At 40.4% G+C, this 21,440-nt stretch overlaps 1 protein-coding gene across 3 annotated transcripts; it reads left to right on the plus strand.

The window, feature by feature from the left end:
• The first annotated feature begins 3,768 nt into the window (after nucleotides 1-3,768).
• On the plus strand, nucleotides 3,769-18,520 carry lrrc8aa (leucine rich repeat containing 8 VRAC subunit Aa). Of its 3 annotated transcripts, XM_085164987.1 has the most exons (4): nucleotides 3,975-8,601; nucleotides 9,388-9,423; nucleotides 10,204-12,328; nucleotides 14,355-18,520. In XM_085164987.1, exons 3-4 carry the CDS (start codon nucleotides 10,214-10,216, stop codon nucleotides 14,628-14,630), a joined length of 2,391 nt encoding a protein of 796 aa, XP_085021113.1. In that variant the 5' UTR covers nucleotides 3,975-8,601; nucleotides 9,388-9,423; nucleotides 10,204-10,213; the 3' UTR covers nucleotides 14,631-18,520. The 3 variants fall into 3 exon arrangements, with proteins under 3 accessions (XP_085021112.1, XP_085021113.1, XP_085021114.1); XM_085164986.1 differs by lacking the exons at nucleotides 3,975-8,601; nucleotides 9,388-9,423 and adding an exon at nucleotides 3,769-3,962; XM_085164988.1 differs by lacking the exon at nucleotides 9,388-9,423.
• The last annotated feature ends 2,920 nt before the right edge of the window (nucleotides 18,521-21,440 follow it).

Here is a 21,440-nt window from a genome sequence, read left to right on the forward strand (position 1 = left end):
TCGGCACCCACGTAAACGGCTACCAAATAACAGATGTTACGCTCATCACCGTCTGATGTCACTGCGGAAGACTTTAGATAAGAAGCCTGAAATGAAAACGCATTTCACAGACTTCATGCAAAATATGTTAGACAAGGGACATGCTGAACTTGCACCACCACTCCAGGAGGGGGCAGAATGCTGGTATTTGCCCACGTTTGGTGTTTACCATCCCAAAAAACCAAACAAGATTAGAGTGGTATTTGATTCCAGTGCTCAGTATGACGGAATCTCGCTAAATGAGGTGCTGCTGTCTGGACCAGATCTTAACAACAGTCTCATCGGTGTCCTCCTCAGATTCAGAAAAGAGCCTGTAGCCATAACTGCAGATATTCAGCAGATGTTTTACTGTTTCGTTGTTCGGGAGGACTGCAGGGATTTCCTTAGGTTCCTGTGGTATCAGGATAACGATCTGAGTAAGGATGTGGTGGATTATCGCATGCGTGTTCATGTTTTCGGAAACAGTCCATCACCTGCAGTGGCAATCTTTGGCCTCAGGAAAGCAGCAGAGCACCAAGAAGTTGAATATGGCAGTGATGCGAGGCACTTCGTAGAAAGAGACTTCTATGTAGATGACGGCCTCCGGTCTTTTGCTACAACAGCAGAAGCCATTGATGTTCTGCGTCGAACACAGCAGATGTTGGCAGCATCTAACATCACTCTGCACAAAATAGCTTCAAATCGAGCAGAAGTATTGAACGCATTTCCTGCAGATCAAAGAGCAGACAATGTAAAAGACCTTAACCTCTTCGTGGATGACTTACCAGTCCAACGCAGTCTTGGAGTCAGCTGGAACATAATGACTGACACTTTTGGATTCAATATTCCTGAGAATCAAAAGCCATTTACACGCCGTGGTGTCCTGTCAACAGTAAACAGTCTGTTTGATCCTTTGGGGTTTATAGCTCCTGTTGCAGTGACAGGGAGACTGATTCTAAGAGAGCTAACAACTGAGAATGCAGACTGGGACGCAGAACTCCCTGAGGCTAAAAAAGAAAGTTGGAGAAGATGGAATGAATCATTGTCAGCACTAAAAAACCTGGATGTTCCACGAGCATATGCCTCTTTCTCTGTTTCCAAAGCACAGCACGCCGAATTATTGATCTTCTGTGATGCCTCTGTCAAAGCAATATCTGCAGTTGCTTATCTTAAGACAACGAATGAACAAGGTCTCCAAGAGGTGGGCTTTGTTTTCGGGAAATCCAAGCTCGCTCCCAACCCAGGCCTCACAATCCCAAGACTGGAGTTGTGTGCTGCTGTCATGGCCGTTGAGATAGCCGATCTAGTAATGAGGGAGCTTGATCTAGATCTCAAGACAGTGAAATTCTACACTGACAGCAGAGTTGTATTGGGATACATACACAACGAGACTAGGAGGTTCTATGTGTATGTGAACAATAGAGTGCAGCGCATCCGGCAGTCAACACGACCTGATCAGTGGAACTACATTCCTTCAGAACTAAATCCGGCTGATCATGGGTCACGTTCTGTTCCAGCCGCCGAGCTTTCCGACACCACGTGGCTAACAGGACCAGCATTCCTAATGAAACAATCAAAGGTAGCTGCCAGTGGCGATAAAGGATCAACATTTGACCTTGTGAACCCAGATGCTGATGCTGAGGTACGTCCTGAGGTAATCTCGCTCGCCACACAAGTTAGTAGAGACAAGCTTGGCTCAAAACGCTTCCAGCGTTTTTCTACCTGGACCACACTCAGTAAGACTGTTGCACGTCTGTGTCATATTGCTCAGTGTTTTTCTCACTCCTCAAAGAATCAAAGGTGTGTTGGATGGCATATGTGCAAAAGTGGCCTGTCAGTCGTTGACGTTGTCAGAGCAGAACAGATCATCATAAAATGTGTGCAAGAAGAAATGTATTCAGAAGAACTGAAATGCATCAGAATGAAACATGACCTTCCGAAAACCAGCACTCTGTACAAACTCCGACCCATTCTCGACAGCGAAGGTATGTTAAGAATAGGTGGACGCATTGGTCGAGGACAACTTGAAAGTGGTGAAGTCCATCCACTAATAATACCAAGCCGCAGCCATGTAGCAAGCTTGCTTGTTTGTCATCATCATCAGGCTGTAAAGCACCAGGGCAGGCATTTCACTGAAGGTGCAATTCGCAACAGTGGTCTGTGGATTGTTGGAGGGAAACGTCTCATCAGCAGCATTATTCACAAGTGTGTTACATGCAGGAAACTAAGAGGAAGAACCGAGCAGCAACAAATGTCAGACCTACCCACAGAGCGCCTTCAGGCTGACCCTCCATTTTCCTATGTTGGCCTTGATGTTTTTGGACCATGGGAAGTGGTGATACGCCGTACCAGAGGTGGTCAAGCTCAAGACAAAAGGTGGGCCGTCCTTTTCACGTGTATGTCCACTCGAGCCATACATATTGAGGTTATTGAAACAATGACGTCCTCAAGCTTTATAAATGCGCTACGAAGGTTTTTCTCCATCAGGGGTCATGCCAAACAGCTTCGCTCGGACTGTGGGACCAATTTCACTGGAGCGTTCAAAGAGCTGAAGATGGATCCTGGCAATAAGAGCGTAGAGGTGTCTACGCCCTCACTTTAGGCAAACATGTATTATTCAGTGGGAATAGTTCCATCTACAGTTTGATTTGAAGGCTTTTTGCATCTGTTCTGAAGTGAATATATAATGCTTGGAATGAGGTTGAGCACATTTACGATAATATTTAGACTTGAGGTGCCCCAAAGTCAATCTGGGATGTGGTTGAACAGACACAAGCAGCCCAGTCAGCTTAAAAATGGAAGAAATGGGACAAGTTCATCTAAAAATTTTAGAATGAACTACCTAAACTACCATAAATTTATGTGCAAGTGTACCAATGAAATTAGATGCTGTATGTGGGATAGTTATTAAAAATGTATGCACAGTTCCACCGTGCAATCACTGCAGAGATTTGTGGAAGAGAAAAGAAGAAATTGCTGGTGAATCAAGATGAGTGTGATTTTTTTGTTGATGTTGCTAATTTTAAACCCTTAAAGTTACTGTAAATGTAAAAAAAAAAAAAAAAAAAGGGGGGGGGGGGGCGGGGAGGAGATCACGTAAAGTATTGATTTGAATTATTTCACTGTTTACATTTTTTTAAACTTATACAGTTGTGTTTTGTTTGTCAATTAGCAAAACCCTTCTCTTTTATAATTACAGGACATTCTGACCAATGAGCAACGTGTAATTTTACACATTTATTTCCTACAATTTACAAGGCCAAACAAATGGACTGACAGCGTTTTTTCATGTACCAAAGGAGCCCTTCTTTATCATGTAGAAAAACGGAGATGAATTACACTTTTTATTCTTATCTTAAGATATGTTAAGTGTGTAATTACAATTCACAATTACAATTCCGTTGTATTTAATTTTATTTCTATTCAATTCAATTCAATTTTTCAATTCAATTTTATTTATATAGCCCCAAATCACAACATTTGTCTCACAGACTTTATATTGTAAGGTAAGTGTGGGAAGGGAAATTTCCCTTTTGACAGGAAGAAACCTCCAGCAGAACCAGTTTTAGAAGGGGCAGCCATCTGCTGGGAGTAGATATATATCTAACTTATTTATCTAATTTAATAAAACTTAAAAAGGAAAGCTAAAAGAAAATAGGGAAAAACCGAAGTGAGAGAGACAGAGCGAGAGTGAGATGAAAGGGTTGTGCTTTTATTTTGAAAAACTGTATAATTTCGTACTTTCCCCCGTCCCTGCTCGGACAGAGCTCTTTGTGGGAGCCGACGGTCCCGCACCGCTCTAGCCTTCTTGCGGGTTTCTTCTACCGTAGCAGCATAACGGGGCTCCGGCCTGATGTCCGAGGTGCCTCAGCTTCTGAAGCCTGTTTGAGAAATGTTTCACCAGAGTGCGGAGGAGGCGAGAGACACCAGCTTTAGCAAAACAGGTGGGTCTTTTGTTATTTTTCAGGGTGTTTGGTATATAACCAGTTAGCTGCCGCAGACTGCTAACTGAGCACCGACATGAGACATCGTTTCCCGTCCCTGCTCTGCTGACTCTTGCTGTGGAGAGGACCACCTAACTAAAGGTCGCTCTAGGGAGGTTGGATTACATGTAATTTTATCTGACTGTGTTACCGCCTCGGATTGATTTTTTCAAGCTAATGAAATATTCTCGGTCCTGTTTAAATGCATTTTTGTCCACAGCTGAAGGCCAGGCGAGGTGTTCTGGGATTTTTAGCTCAGTTTTTTGCTGATAAAACACTGAAGCTATAAACAGCAGATTAAAACACGGAAGTTTTCCCATCAGCAGCCGCAAAGCATGTGCATGCAGTGGAAAACAGGAGAGCTCTGTTTTGTAACTCGATGTTTCTCGGATATTAAGTTCATAAGGAGCTGTTCTTCTTCTCATTTTTATTACTACAGAGTCACAATATACATGTAAGGGCTCTTATGATTTTATCGCATTGCTGTAGTAATATTGCCATTGGCAGGCTAGGCACATACATGTGGTTACAATGATTGATTTATAAGATCAGGATATGTCCTTATAAAGTAGTTTTAAACAGTTTATGTCTCAGACCTCTCATTACTGTGAACATGTGTGAGAGCATGACATCACTGGTGTACATTCTTTGTGAGTCAGCAGTTGTTAGACCTTGTCCTCTCCATCCCTTGATTTGATGCCCCAGGGCTGGGCAGATGGGCTGAGATCGGAAGCTGTGATAATTCTGCTTTGTACAAATGGGCTGTGAAGAACGATCTCGAGTTTTTGGCCTGAATTTCTTTTCTTTTCATTTTCTTTTCTGCGTTCTAGGCAACAGTTTTGTGGTCAAGGACCTCTTTATAAAGTGTGAGTGGATCCATCAGTGGATTGTGGCTTTAGAAAACACTGTCACTGCTGATATGTAGTGCTGATGTAGACTAGCAACTCAACTGCCCCATAACACCCTTATGTAGACTTTTATCAGGATTTACTAAATATTAGCTAAAATGGAAAAATAATAACGGGAAACTAATCAGTGTCTTTGACTTGCTGGATCCAGATCACATAGTTATGTAGTTATTGCCACATAGTGCTGGGAAGTGCTGGAAAAATTGTTAAGTGCAGGGATCCTCCTTTGAAAAGCTAGAATCGGACCAAGGTAGGATTAGTCGGGGTGATCGTGGCTCAAGAGTTGGGGGTTCGCCTTGTAATCGGGAGGTTGCCGGTTCGAGCCCTGGCTTGGACAGTCTTGGTCGTTGTGTCCTTGGGCAAGACACTTCACCCGTTGCCTACTGGTTGTGGTCAGAGGGCCCGGTGGCGCCAGTGTCCGGCAGCCTCGCCTCTGTCAGTATGTGAATGGGTGGATGACTGAGTGTGTAAAGCGCTTTGCGGTCCTTAAGGACTAGGAAAGCGCTATACAAATACAGGCCATTTACCATTTAGTCTTTTCATATATGATTTCTCACCTCATTATCTTCAAATGATACATTATTTGTACCACACAGTGTCAAAATATGGTGGAAAAAAGCTGATTTTTGTCGTTTAAAATTGATATTCAACTCCAGCACATTTGGAGCAACAAGCCTGGACTGGATGCTGTTGACACAACCCTGAGATCGGGGTGTAATACTTTCAACAACTGTGAACTGATGAAGGGATCCAAAACACACTGTTCCTTAGTCATCTCTGCTGTATGGTACATGATAACAGGGAGTAGAAGACGTTAGTAAAGTGATGCTCTCTGTTGCTTTGGAGGTCCTAAAAATGTTTGCGGCACTTAAATGGAAATTTGTGAAGTAGTTGCCAAGGGAATATTGAGAGATGTTTCAAACACAGAGGAGTTTATAGCGTGTATCTAAGTGAATGTAATAAAACGTCCTGCCCGCAATAAGTGCTGGCAGCACTGATATCTGTCCATCTTTCTGTCCACATGTGTACAGTTGCAAGAAAAAAGTGCTGACCTTTCAGAATTAGCCAGAATTAATTAGTTGTGATGTGGTCTTCTGCTAAGTTACGCTAATAGGGCCATCATAATCTTAACTGGAAAGACACAGTCATGAGTGAGATGACATTACTGTGCAAGTGTTGAACCACACCTCATTTCTTTAGGGGTAGCTTCTAATGATCTTAAAAGTCAATATTTGGTATGACTACCTTTGTTCTTCAACATTGCCTAAACTCTCATAGGTAGCTTTCTTGTAATTTCTATGGGTAGTCTTCAGGAATAGCTCTTCTGGAATTACATGCAATGCTCTTCTAGGATGTTTGCTGGTATTGCATCGTGGATCAAAATTTAGGGGCACTTTTGTGCTTTCATAATTCCATTAGTTTTGATAAGATTCCCAACACCCCTTGTTGAAATGCAACCCCAAACCATGACTGAGCCTCCACCGTGTTTTGGCTGTACATACTCCCAGTTGTACCTCTCTCCTGACCTCCTCCTATGACACTTTGACCCCAAAGCTTCAAATTCATCACTCCATAAGACCAGCTGTCGCTGATTTTTAGCTGAGCTCATATCTACCTCAGCTTTTTCTCCCTGTTTCCCTTCCTTAAAAATGGCTTCTTTGCTGCATTTTTTTTTTCATTTTCGTATACTGCAAATTTATTTTTATGTCTGAAACTTCTTCTTTTGTCCTCCGCTTGTGCAATTTCTTCATGCTGACGTATGCCAAGTTTTTAGCTAATGGCTATTTGACAATCAACTTGGAGCAAAAATAGTAATGAACTGTCGAAAGATGCAATTTAAAATTAGTTTGTTGCTAAGTTGTCTGCTATGTGTAGACACAACACTCGTTCATCCCTTGAGTTAGGTGCCTTGTTTATGTTTGAGTGGGTCAGTGTTAAGTGAAGTAAATAAACAAATAAATGAAAATAATTTCTCTAAAAATACTCGGATACTCAATCAATCAAAAAGCAGCCAGTTAGTTAAGAAAAACGTTTTGAAAAACATTCAGAAAGCCTGGAGAATTGTTGCTCATGACCACTTTAAACAGTTACAATAAAGTCTAGCTCCTTGGAAGCAACATTTAAAGAAATTCGTGGTGGCTTGAGACATGGGCTTATCTTTATTTTGTTTATATGTTTTGAATCAGTGTCCTGTTGTATGACCCAGCCTTTCAAAATCTTCTGCTCGTAGACTGCTGAATTAAACACAAAATTCAATTCAGTGTTTTCCATTGGAAAGTCTTCTGAACTTGCAAAACAGCTCCAACCCATAATGCTACCTCCACCCTGCTTCAAGGTTTGGATTAACAGGCATTTCTAATCAAATATAATATTCTACAAAGATGTCCTTCCAACATACTCCTCTCTGATGACTGTTGTATAGTTGTGGCAGACTTGTGATATGCTAGCTTTGCTGCATTATTTTTTAAGTTCTATTTGAAGGTTTTTGACAGCTCTCACTGTATTTGGCTTTGCATGTGCATTACCATCCCTTTTGGGTGATAGCAGTAGGGAGTGGCACCCATACAAACCTGCGACTTATTCCTGTGGAATTTTAAGTTTAAGCCCCACAGGAAGAGGTTTTTTTTCCCTCACTGGAGTTCATTTATTTTTCAGAGATTAGCTGTCAGATATTACTTAAAGCTACTTGGGGTTGCTTGGGGTTATTTTAAAGGAAAGTCCATTATATATTGCAAAAGAGGCATGTCCATTTGTTTTTGTGACAAACCAAATGGACACTAGTGTCCTTGAGGGAAATTATTTCTGGCTCTGTAATACACTGGCTGTTTCGGTGGTCAGGTTCACCTGCACTTCGCCTGCACAAAGGCATCTCTGTTTGAGAAAGAAAATCAGGAGAAATGTACTTCGGTAACATAGCAAACAAGAAACCTAGAACACAGTCACTATATTGTCCTGTCTTGACCTTTTTTATTTTACACCAGGGATAGTGACAGGAAGTCCTTAGTTCCTCAGAGAAGTCCTTGGTTGAAATTATTAGAGGGATGATTTTGGAGAACTGTAGTGTGGTTCAAGGTAAGCTGCTTGCAGACTGGTGTTTATTTTCCTGTGCCAGGATGAAGTGAAACAAACCTCGGATGTTCTTTTGAATTAAAGATATTAGTGGCACATTGTGACCTCACCAGATCATCCATTATTATTGTTAGGGTCATTTCAGAGCCTGGTGTGAAATTCTTGGAAGATCTTGGCAATTAGTTTATGTTACATGGAACTTGGAGTTTATATGAGCTTATTGTGGCAAACTTGTGATCTAAGCGACACACCAATGACTTCAAGATACGAAAGTGAAAATATGCAGCAGTTTCACTGTATTGCAAAACCAGAATTTCCATCTGTCACATTTTAAAGTTGAGCATGTCAAATGCCTTTGGGTATGTCATCAATCTTGTGGTACAGGGAAGTGTACACTGCATTGGAGTCAAAGATAGCCTGTTGTGGAATAACACCATCTGACTGGTTACAGTTAAGGGTATTGTGGCAGCTGTTGGGGCCTCAGTGTGCTGTAATTTCTGTGTTAAAGCAAAGCAGAGGCCTAACGAAGGAGGCCAACAGCGACTCCGCTGCCATTCTGGTTTGAACTGGATAAAAAACAATGCTTTTTTGTGAGGACTTGCGCAGCTATCTTCTTTCATAAGGTAGGGGGTGGTTGAACAAACAGGGAGATGCAGTTTTTGTTGTTTTTGATTCTTCCTTACTGTTATAAGAAGAAAAATAAGTAGTACTATTACAGTTGATTTGTTTTTTCTTCTACTATCAGATTTGTGTCCACATGAAACTGTATTTCTGTGTAGGAGGTTATACTTGGGCTAATATTATCCTTTAAAACATCTTGAATTGTAGAAAAAAAGCTGCTTTGACTGCTCTATTTTTTATTGTTCACTCTATTGTTATTTACTGTTTGAAAAAGATGCCTGATTGTGGTTTTTACACACATACTCAAGCCTCAGGAGTTTTTCACTTTGGGGGATTTGTGTTTTCGTGTGATCAGCAGCAGCTTTGTGTTCAGTAACGGGTTTAGCATCCATTTTCAAATTGTTTTTCTTGATTTTAATTTAAGTATTCCTGCTTGTTCGGATTGTTCACTTTTTGGGGGAAAACAATCAGGAAATATGTTTAAGATGGTTTTGCAGGATTTTACAGAGCTTCTTGGGAAAATACATTCCTTCGTGGCCCTTTCTGTCAGGAGTAACATGTTAAAACGTATTCATTCTGAGAAAGGGCTACGTAGCAGTACAGGTGGAGACACCGAGTCTGTATGAACATGCCTGCTTCGGGGTCTGTGCTGCTATTGCCTCTGCAATGTGCTGTGTCCCATGCAAGATGCTCAGAGGATCTTTTGTTTAGTTGTAGGACAAATAGCAATCAGAACTATTGTGTTTTGTGTGTTTCTAGTCTGGTAACCTCCAGTTCTTTGCTCATAGGTGCTTGTTGGGCTACATCAGGATAAAAGGCAAATTGTAAGTTAGTGCTACTTGTGTGTGTGGCATTTATTAATTTGCTGTCTGACTTTTTAAAACATTCACATCAATACTGACATAACATAAGAGCAAGAAGGCAAGACTAAAGCAAGCTTCCTTCTAATTGTGCAGTGTAAAATGAAAGGATTGTGTTTATCCTGCTATATGAAATGGTGATGTTATTATGGTATCCATTTAGTACTATTTTCAGTGCTGTGATATTCTCCAAGACACATTGTGACAAATGTGTTTGATTGCTGTTGGGAATATGGGTTTCCACTGTATAGATGGTTTAATAATTTGAATCATATTTCATGCAAAAAAAAAACAAGACATCCAAACATTTGCTTCTCCAGTGCACCATCAGACTCTCTCTGGTTTATGTATTTGTAAATTGACTGTGTCATAGTTTTGGAGTGTAATTTGTAAATGTATCCTTTCAGGAAACCGTAGTGGACATTCTTCAGTATTTCATGGCATTTTAGAAATAATGAATGAGCAAATAATAATAAGGATTAATTCCTAATGAAAACAATGGCTGGCTATATCCCAGAAACTGGCATAGGAGCTATCAAAGAAAAACAGAGCTATTCAGCTGGATTTCATAAGGAAAAAGCTTAAAATATTCACAATCAGCTGCCACAGTCAGCTGCCAACAGGCAGGAATAATATTTTGAGTGTAATTTATGCAAAGTTTTGCCCCAAAGCATTAAGGTTTTCAAAACACAGTTTAACCTAACATGTCATGAACTAATCCTCTGTTGTCTCTGCTTTTTTTAGATAAACCATCATGATTCCCGTCACAGAGCTCCGATACTTTGCTGACACCCAGCCAGCGTACCGCATCCTGAAGCCATGGTGGGATGTTTTCACAGACTACATCTCAATCGTCATGCTGATGATTGCGGTGTTCGGCGGGACGCTGCAGGTCACACAGGACAAGATGATCTGCTTGCCTTGCAAGTGGGTCGTTAATGACTCGTGCGAGGTCATGCCCATGCCGAATCTGACCACCCACTACGCACCGGAACCCAAAGGCATTCAGTATGACCTCGACCGACATCAGTATAACTATGTAGACGCAGTCTGCTATGAGAAAAAACTACACTGGTTTGCCAAATATTTCCCCTATCTGGTGCTACTCCACACTCTAATCTTCCTGGCCTGCAGCAACTTCTGGTTTAAGTTCCCCCGCACAAGCTCTAAAGTGGAGCATTTTGTCTCCATCCTCCTCAAGTGCTTCGACTCCCCGTGGACAACGAGAGCTTTGTCTGAGACCGTGGTGGAGGAGAGCGACCCCAAGCCTGTGGGGAAAATGAACGGTTCGATGGACAAGAAGGCCTCAAGCGCGAGCGAGGATGTTGAGGCCAGTGTGCCCATGCTCCAACGAACAAAGACCAGAATTGAACAAGGAATTGTTGATCGCTCTGAAACTGGAGTTTTAGATAAAAAGGAAGGGGAGCAGGCCAAGGCCCTTTTTGAAAAGGTTAAAAAGTTCAGAATACATGTAGAGGAGGGTGATATAGTGTACCGTCTTTACATACGTCAGACCATTATCAAGGTAATAAAGTTTATACTGATAATTGGCTACACAGCCCACTATGTAAAACACATCAGCTTCAATGTGCTGTGCACAGAGAATATTCAGAATCTAACCGGGTACAGCTCGTTTCATTGCGCTCATCCGTTAGCAACTCTTTTCAGGATTTTGGCTGGTTTCTACATCTCCCTGGTGGTGGTTTATGGACTCATCTGCATGTACACTCTTTGTTGGATGCTCAGCCGCTCCCTGAAACGATACTCCTTTGAAGCAATCCGCGAGGAAAGCAGTTACAGTGACATCCCAGATGTAAAGAACGACTTTGCCTTCATGCTGCACATGATAGATCAGTATGACCCTCTTTACTCCAAGCGCTTCGCTGTGTTTCTGTCAGAGGTGAGTGAAAACAAGCTGAGGCAACTCAACCTGAACAATGAGTGGACACTGGAGAAGCTACGGCAGCGTATCACCAAGAACTCCCAGGAGAAGCTGGAGCTGCACCTCTTCATGCTCAGCGGGATTCCAGACACGGTGTTTGATCTGATTGAACTAGAGGTGCTCAAGCTGGAACTTATTCCAGATGTTACTATCCCTCCAATCATCGCCCAGCTTTCCAACCTAAAAGAAATGTGGCTCTATCACACCCCGGCTAAAATTGAGGCTCCAGCTCTGGCCTTTCTAAGAGAGAATCTGAAGTCCCTCCACATTAAGTTCACTGATATCAAGGAGATCCCATTGTGGATCTACAGCCTGAAGAATCTCAGAGAGCTGCATTTAACCGGGAACCTGAGTGCTGAGAATAATCGTTACATTGTCATCGATGGGCTCCGAGAGCTCAAAAGTCTCAAAGTGCTACGGCTTAAGAGCAACCTCACTAAGCTTCCCCAGGTGGTAACGGATGTGGGTGTGCACCTTCAGAAGCTCTCCATCAACAATGAGGGCACCAAACTAATGGTGCTCAACAGCCTGAAGAAAATGGTCAACCTGACTGAGCTGGAGCTCATTCGTTGCGATCTCGAACGTATTCCGCACTCCATCTTTAGCTTGCACAACCTGCAGGAAATCGACCTGAAGGACAACAATCTGAAGACGATAGAGGAGATCATCAGCTTCCAGCACCTGCACCGCCTCGTGTGCCTGAAGCTGTGGTACAACCAGATTGCCTATATCCCCATTCAGATCGGAACACTCACCAACCTGGAAAGGCTCTATTTGAATAGGAACAAGATAGAGAGGATCCCCAGCCAGCTTTTCTTTTGCCGCAAGTTGCGCTTCTTAGACCTGAGCCACAACAATCTGACCAGCATCCACCCAGATGTGGGCTTCCTCCAGAACCTGCAGTATTTTGCAGTGACAGCAAACAGGGTGAGTAGTGAAGAATTTCTTAAATTATTCATTGTAGTAAAAGTTATCAAGTTCTCTCATTCTGCAGTCATGTTTCCACCCCTTTAACTTTCTCATAGATGTTAGTAAGGTTTTAACATAAAATAATTCAAAGGTTAGCTTAAAAACCCGATAAGTTGTTGACGAAGGTCAGCCATTATAAATATCTACATGTTCCTGGTGTAGAATTATGCCTTTGAAGATAACAGTAGGACTGTAGTGCTTCCCATACAAAGACTTTACTTAGGTGGACCACCCAGGTATATTGACAGCTGTCCAAGTCTTTGTCTAAGGGCGCTTTTATAGTTTGTTTACGCTGGTCTAAATTAGTTGATGAATTTGTAAACTTGTAGCTTTTTCCTGTGGTTTGGCTTCTTTTCACACACAAAAAAATCCACGTGAACTCCAAGCGGACCAAAATGTGTCATTGCTATGCATTTATTACAAAGTGTATATGGTATTATTTGTATAATGTGTTGCTTTTCTCCACAAATCTAGCCTCCCTCACTGTGTTAAGGTGGCAGATTAGCATAAACTTGGTTATTTTTCATTAACATGTTCAATCATGCTAAAAATTCACAGTTGGATTGAAGCCTGTGGTTTCTGATGAAGGAGATCATTTAAGCCTTAACTCAGTTATTTGCTCTGGGGCATTTCATTCACATTTGTTTACTGTGAGAATTTAAAGAAACACTTTGTGAATTCTCCTGATAATACTGTTTTGAACACTGAGCATGCATACAGCATCATGTGTTTTTCAGTAAAGGTTATTATTACTGCTGTTTTACTAGACTTTCTACTGCGCTTGCATGCTGAAAATAGCTTCCAGCAGGTTTGTGTGCGGCTACAAATAGCTCCATTAAATGGGTTCCTTTTGATGTTTCGGGCTCTCTGGGCCTCTTTTCCTAAAAAATCCTCTTTAAACTTCCTGCACATTATCTATCCAAATAAAAAAAAAGGTTTTTAATGTTTAGAAGTTTTTAACAGAGTGTTACTGCATTGTTGTTTTCAAACAGAGGTTCATGGTACACAAAGTAAACTCAAGTCCTAAATTTGTTCAAACCTTTAAGTCCTTAGCAGATATGCACAAATTGTGAAATTCTTTGCCTGTATCACGTTCGTAAAATTCGTAATCAGATGTAAAATTGTTCTGTCAACCCGTAGCTTTATTGTTGAGTGCAAAACCCATGGGACGTGGGAATGTTTTTTTTTCCACTAAACTTTGAAAGACCTGGTTGCATACATTGATTGGTCAAACACATGAATGTAGTATCGTTTTAAAAAATCCGGTAAGATTTGAATAAAACATCAGCTGTCTAAACATCAGCTGTCCTCTGCTCGGTTGATCCTGAGTAATAGGACAAGTTTCTTTGTTAATAGCTAGCACTCCAGCTACCTAAACTAAGCTGGTTAAAAATGCACACAGTAGTTATATTTAGCAGAATTGTGTAATAAGGCTTTAACAAAAGATTACAAGTAATCTAAAATGATGCCTAGATTCTGTTTACTGGTGTGATACTCAACTCTCAGAGCCGGCATCCAAGAACAGCTGAAATTAACCAAACCTGGCAAAACATTTGAACCAATCAAGTCACATTTAACTCAATGCTGTTTTGGAGGTGGCAGCAAGAGATTCCTTGTCAGTCGCCATTACAGATGCTTTATTTTATGGTTATCATAATTAAAATAACCCAGCTGTTTCAAAGTCTTTTATCTCGTTATTAACCGTCTTTAAGTTGCTATAGTAAAGGTTGGATCTGCTCATAGCAGTCACCAAAGTTGATACTGGCCTACACCGTGTTCACCCATATATAACTGCAGGCCTAGATTTAACCTAGTTTTGATTTTGTTCCTGTGATCCTGCCTGTTTGTCGTAGTTTTAATTGGTTAGCATCTGAAAATAATGTGATCTACAACTGAGCTGCTTATTATGTGAAACATGTTTTGCTTAGTAACTGCCTCAGCAGGCCAGGGTAACTGCAACCTCCTCCTTTCCTCTCCATTTTAGATTGAGACTTTGCCCCCAGAGCTGTTCCAGTGTAAGAAACTTCGTACTCTGAATCTGGGGAACAACTGCTTGCAGACTCTACCGTCACGTTTTGGGGAACTGACTGGGCTGACTCAGCTGGAGCTGCGAGGGAACCGTCTGGAGTGTCTTCCGGTGGAGCTTGGCGAGTGCCGGCTGTTGAAGAAGAGCAGCCTGGTGGTGGAGGAGGACCTGTTCAACACGCTTCCCTCAGAAGTGAAAGAGCAGCTGTGGAGGGCCGATAAGGAACAAGCCTGAGCCGAACCACTGTGGATAGCTGCAGAGGAGAGAAGTTTGATCAGAGGAATGAAGAAGCAGTGAAATTTTGTGAAACTTTGAAGGAGATGCAGCAGTTCTGGCCCAACAGGCACAGGAAAGTGATGGCTTTTGGAATTGTCTCATGCCTGCCAGTGGAATAATCTCATAACCTAGCTTGGCGATGAAAGGTGGTTTGGTATTGTGGCCTTTCAGTGTTTCCTCCAGGTGATGTTGAGTATGCATGCCACAATAGGAACTGTCCAAAGCAAACCCGTTTATTTAAACTTTGCACGATTCAACCTTGCCAGTGATCTACATGTGCTGATTATCACTACTTTACTATCAACAGGAAATATGCACAGAAGAGTGTTAGCCTGATGTTCTCTGGCCTCGAGACTGAAAATCACTTTTGAGTTTTATACGGTTATATCTGCAGATGAGGTGCAGCGTGCCTCACTGTGCTAGCAGATGTAATCGAACGAATTACAGCGCAACTGATAGCCGATGTGTTGAGGCATGAAGCTTTGCCGTGTTGTTTTTCCTTCTGGCTTTCTTTATGCTTGACTTACTCTGAGGCATTTTTTTTTATGTAGACAAAATGACTTGATGAAGATTAGCAAATCATCTCACGGGTGATCTCACAGCTTAGGCCTTAGCTCAGAAGATGAACTTCAAAGAAACAAAGCTGTCAAATATTCAGTGGAAACAAATGGGAACACACTCTACAGTTCAATGTCTAAATACCCTGCAGTTGTTAAACTATAACGTCAGTCTGTGAGGCAGGCTGTTTGTTAACTGCCTGGGAAGTTATGGTGGACAAATCCATCTTCTTTCTTTGAATCTTTTTGTTTCAACGAGCATTATACTTTTTTTTTAGTGTGTTACTTTATCAGATTTATTATGACACCTTGTAATGTGTTGGGAAAAGGCCAAGAATTTAATCTGGTGTACTTTTAAATTGTACCATACATTAGCATTACGTTTGGGCCTGTGAGAAGGGCTGTTTTATTGTGAATAATGGAATGCAATGTTATGCACAATAGAAGGAAATGGAAAAGTGGAGAAACATTTAGATCAGACAACAGAAGGGAAACATTTGCAGAGAGAGGGAGAGAGAAAACGAACATGCAATATGTGATTCCCACCATCTATGGACCAAATTAATGTAACATGTGTGGTTTGCTTGAAACACTTTCCTTATTAAGGCCTTTGGATTTAATAGCATCATTTGGACTAATTCTGCCATGTTTACCCCAGCCAAGCATCTCTTGCAGCTAATATGGCCTTAGATTTTACAAGCTTTATACCCCAGGAATGATTGCAAACATCACAAACTTGGCTCGTTTTTTATTTCTTGTGCTGTAAAATGTATAGCTGAAATATTTAATGTGTTTGTTTCATGTGTACCGTATTCTTCCTACCTGCTGTTTTTCTCTTTTGATTCAAGCTTTTTAAAGGAAGGTTAACTCTAATGATACAATTATACCTTTGTTCACAGTATATTTTGTTTACTGAGGCCTTGACTGAATCCAAATGTCCTTGTAGGGGGAGCTAGTAAAGCGCTCCCATGCGGTATTAAAAGGCAGAAATAGGAGCTTTAGCTTTATGTGAGCTGACGAGCAACTAGTGCTAACATTGCAACAGAGATTGCAGATGGAAGCAAAAAGGGAATAATGCCAGAGAAACAGATTCATCCACAGGAAATCTCAGCTTCCCTAGAAAGCATTGAATGCTTAAATTGAATTGCTTGCATACTGCGGGATAAACGTGAGCAGTGCCAAGTATGTGGATAGGGACTGTTGGCCTGCCGGCCTGCCAATCAATCCACAAAAGTAGGCAAGTAAATAATGCAGTAACATAGAAATGTGTATGATGTTCGGCTATAACTGGCAGTTTACTCTGAGTTAGCCCATCTAGTCTGATTATTGATTGTTATTATTTTTTTAAAAACAATGTATCATGTTGTTCTTCATTGTTGCCAATACGTAGCGTTCCTGTTATTGCTAATTAAGGTTTTTATTTCAGGAAAGTGTCACTTTCAAAGCATTAATAACTGGCCTTAGTCAACCTTAGTTAAGCTTTCTGTTTGCACACAGCACTTAAGCAGTGTACAGTGGTACTAATGGCAGACAGGGCCTGACCGATATCGATACCGATACCGATATTTGGTGACTTAAAAAGCCAATACTCCGATATTTTTCGTTTCTCTTTCAAACGCACTAAACATAAACAAATTCTCCTGATGTATTTTATGTGTTGTTATTTATTCACCTCCGCTCTGCTGGGATCAGGCGGCTGTTGTGTTTGCGTCGTTCCAAACACGCGTTGATGAAAGGGAAGTTGCAGACTGCCCTCTGGTGGACAATCTATGCAACATCAACACTCATGACATGGTTGAAGGATGTTTCTCCTGTCTCTTCTCTTTTTAAAGTTTTCATTTATCAACAACACTGTTGTAAATGCCAATACCCATACATTGGCGAATAGCTAATATCGGGCAATAATATTGTTGTGTTCTAATGGCAGACTTTAAATTTACAAAGCACTGGTTGCTTGATTTGAGCCCAAGGATAACAACTGTATGCACATTTTTTTGTTATAAAATTTTAGCCTTAACATGTGGGTCACATCATTAGTTCTGGGAGTGCAGACATATATAAAAACCTAAATTATTTCCTAGTAGAGCCTGTATAGTCAGTATAACTCGTGAAGATGGATGGTGCTCATTCGCACTCTCTCACACTACTTTGTCAAAATTCCCATGAATATGCTTTCATCTGGTGGTTTGTTTGTTTTTCGTGTGTATGTTTGGACACATGCACAAATATTATGGTGACGAGTTGCCTTGGTCATTTTTGTTCTATCCTCGAGCTGTGACTCTACACTCCTTCACCACCACGTCCCTCTGAGTCATGCGTCTAATTTTCAGCCCACTCCCTTTTCTGTTAGTGAATCAGGTGAAGGTCCGAGGAAAAGGTCAGTCAGACATTCCCACGAAACCAAAAGGAGGAAGTTATGATGACTCATACGTGCTCCTTGGTTACAAGAAAACTCTAGCAGTTTCAGATATAGTCTCAGCTCATTTTCACCCAAACACATTAAGTCAGTGCGTATAAAAGCTTTTCTTGTTTTTGTTCTTCTTCTTTTTTGTTATTTTCCAGCTTTTCCCAATTCCTTTTGTGTGTTTCTAAATTATGTATCACTTAAGCAATGTTTGTGTGAAGCAGCGTGACTGGTCAGTTTATTCTTGCTCATAATCATTCATATTGCTGCTGTCTCCCTTTGGACACTGCTGTTTTTGAATAAACAAAACAGGACTTCACAACTGAGCAGAAACGACTCTCGACAATCTTGACTTACTGTAAATGGAGGTGAGCTCACCCTCCAGTGTGGGCATTGTGTACATCAGTATATCATCTGTTAATATTTCCCAAGATTGTACATTTCCAGACAGTTTCATTTCCTTTTCATCGACCTAGATTTTTCTTAAACTGCCGTGGTTGCATTATATTTCTGCCTATGTATGGAACATAAATCATGATTGTATTTGCTCTGTACAATTCATCTCTGTATTCTGATGCCTGTAGATCAGGGGAAATGGTTCATTTTCATCCATTTCATTTGAAACCATGTGTGCGTTGATACTGGAAGGAACGCTTTTAAACCTAAGCAGCGATCACGTTAAATGTAAACTAAAAGTTGGATGGACGGACTTGTTTCACTCAGCACTGTCTGTATCACAAGGCCTTTTACTAATTGTTGCCAAGTGGACTGAACACTGGCTTTTTAAGTGGGACGTCTGTAACAATGGACAACTGAACTTTGCCTAATGTTCAGGCTCTCCTTTTGTACCATTACGATATATGAAAATAAAATTCAAGTTAAAATTCTGTTTCTTGAGTGCGTTGATGATTGTTGGTCAAGTCCTGAGCGCTATGTTTGTTAGACTTTTGCTACTACTGACATCTGACTTGCCTTTCTCTTCCTCGGAAGTGGAGCATCCAGAGTATGCAAAATCATTTTTAGCAGCACACTGTGCTGCCACTGACTAAGAGAAGGACAATTTGTTGTCAGTGTTCGCCCTTTGCTGCACTTTTTGTAGGAAAGGTTGAGATGACCCTTGTTTGTATCCACTCTTACTAAACAGTTTTTTCCTTCTCTGATATTTTTTTTTAGCACATTGTAAGTACAGATTATAGTAGTTTTCTACTTTCCAGTCCTGTTAATCATCTTGTGATTCTTTTAGAGAGATGTATTAGAGTAGAGTAGTTGTTCTCAGTTTATTAAGTAGAATTACGGTTACATGCGTACATGGCTATATTCAGCAGTGTGGGAATCACCAGACACCCCATGATACTTCACTTATGATACAGTATTTTGCAGTTTGCAAAGTATTGCAGTAACATATAAATTGTCTTCAAAGTTAAACTTTTTCAATATCTGTTTTATTTAATTAAAATGTTTTAATTCATTTTACATTTTTTATTTTAAAAATGTAAAATGAGACAGTCAAGCACACCAACACTAACAAAAAAACAAATGTTGCCATATGTAGGAGTCAGTCGGCGAACAAGTTGAATGAGGTCAAGTTGGCAATTGCGTGAAATGTTGATATTGTGATAAATCATCAAAGCTCACATTTCTTTTGCTGTCTAATTCATATTTAACTAATTTATTACATTTTCGCTCAGCAGTCTTTCTGTTCTAAAGGAATACAACCAGAATACAACCAGCTGGCAGCCAGCTGAGCCAAGTCCCCTGGAGTTGACAAAGGGCCATTCAGACTGATGGCGACATGTTGGTAATCTGTCTGCAGTCAGAAATAAGACAGCAATTATTTTCAAAACTTCAAAAATTTGTCTGAGGGTAATTGCACACAGTCCCAGTCAGACTGCAGTTGTTAAATGAAATGCAATCATCAGGCAGCCACCGAAGTGTTTTTTATAGATGGAAGGAGGCTCATGTCCTACTCGTGTGACTGAACCGTCTGCTTGCTCTGAGTTAGGAGGCAGCTTTGTAACCCGTACCTTGACATTATTGAACAAGTGTGGGATCATCTTGACAGAGATTGGAAAAAGAAAACAGTCAACATCCAAATAAGAGCTGTAAATGTCCTGCAAGGAACCTAGAGAAATATTCCAGAAGAGTATTTAAAGAAATTAGAAGAAAAGCTTGACTGTGTTAAAGGATAAATGCGGTCATACCAAATATTGAATTTCAAACTTGTTAGAACAGTACAAACTGTGTTTCCTTTATATAGTGTATTTCTATGTGTATTTGTACGTATTTCAGTAAACAGCAGAACTGTGTGTTCAAAGCATTTATTAAAGCATTTATTCTTTTAATAATCATCTAAAATTCACCATTTCTCAGATACTTCTGGTGAATAATCATGATGCAATACATTGAAGTATAGTAGGTAGAAATCTGCTCATGCATCTGTAATAACAATAAGAAAATGACTGTTGGTGGCTGCTTTGCTATTTTTACTGAAGTAAAATCTATAAGTAGGCCTCCTTCTTTCACCTCTACTTGCAACCCCCTAAAGCAAGTCCCTACTTGGTGATTGGACAAAATGAGGACATCTATTCTGTCTGACAAGACAGCAAGGGATGGAAGCTCTTTCAGTACGTAATGTACACTGTATCTGCTCTGGTCGGATGCTTTTATTTGAACTTTATTCACATGACTGTTCTTAGCATATCATTAGATTTAACCAGTAGTACTTAATCATATGAAGTACAAAAGGAAATGTTTGGGAAATATATTTTAATATAATTAGCAATAGTGTTATATAAGAGTACTCTATTGTAAGCATTGCAAGTTTATTTTAAATTTTTGTTTTGTTGTGTTGTTATTTAATGCATATAGCACAAAGGGCCGCCAGTCGGCGCTGTGATTCACATGTTTGTTTACATCAGCGACATGAGCGACACATAGTGGTCATTCCATGTTACTACGGCGCCGTGTAAGAGTTATTGGCTGTATCCCAATTCAGGGTCTGCAGCCTTAACGGTCCACAAGGGCCGCATACTCAAAGACAGCTAAGACCGGAAGTGAGAGGCTTGTGAAATGGGACGGTCTACGGTTGCGCTGCCCAGGTTGCCTAGCAACCATGATACTAACGTTTCACTGGAAACGTTTCATACAGCTTTGTTTGACAGAAATGAAGGAGAAATTTTGTTCATTTGTTTGTTTGTTCTTACATGAGCTTTGTTTGATTTGTTGAGTATCTGAGGCTGAAAAACATGATTGTTGGGCTTCATTTCTGTACTGAACAGTCATTTAAGATTAGTTAGTAAATAACAATTAGCTAATGTTGTTCATGATACTAAAGTCAACTCACTTTGGTAATGTAAATATAATATGGCCAATATATTTATTATTATATTAATCATTATTAGTTATTACAGCAGTGAGCTTGAACTCTGTGTCATTCACTGAGCCTCAGTAAAGATTCAAGTTGCATTTATTCAAATTTCCTATCACCTTAAATCTTCACTTAAAGACAAGTATCTTTGACAGTGTATATATAGATGTATTATATATAAGAGACAAATATTGTTCGTTTAATATGTTGGCATTACTAAATTTGGCTCAATGCTTACATATATGTGTAAGAAGAAAATGTACGAGCTGTGATAACTGTTTCTGATAGAATAAAGAATAGACTGATATATTAAATATTCCTTTATTGGGTGAGAAAATCAGACCATGTCATAACTCCTTATGTCATACAGAATAGATATCAGAGCCTTAAACAGGCTGACTTCTGCTAAATGGGTCAAACTGGGCAGAAAGTATACAAAC

This window comes from Neolamprologus multifasciatus, chromosome 7 (assembly GCF_963576455.1).
Source record: "Neolamprologus multifasciatus chromosome 7, fNeoMul1.2, whole genome shotgun sequence".
Classification (NCBI taxonomy): domain Eukaryota; kingdom Metazoa; phylum Chordata; class Actinopteri; order Cichliformes; family Cichlidae; genus Neolamprologus; species Neolamprologus multifasciatus.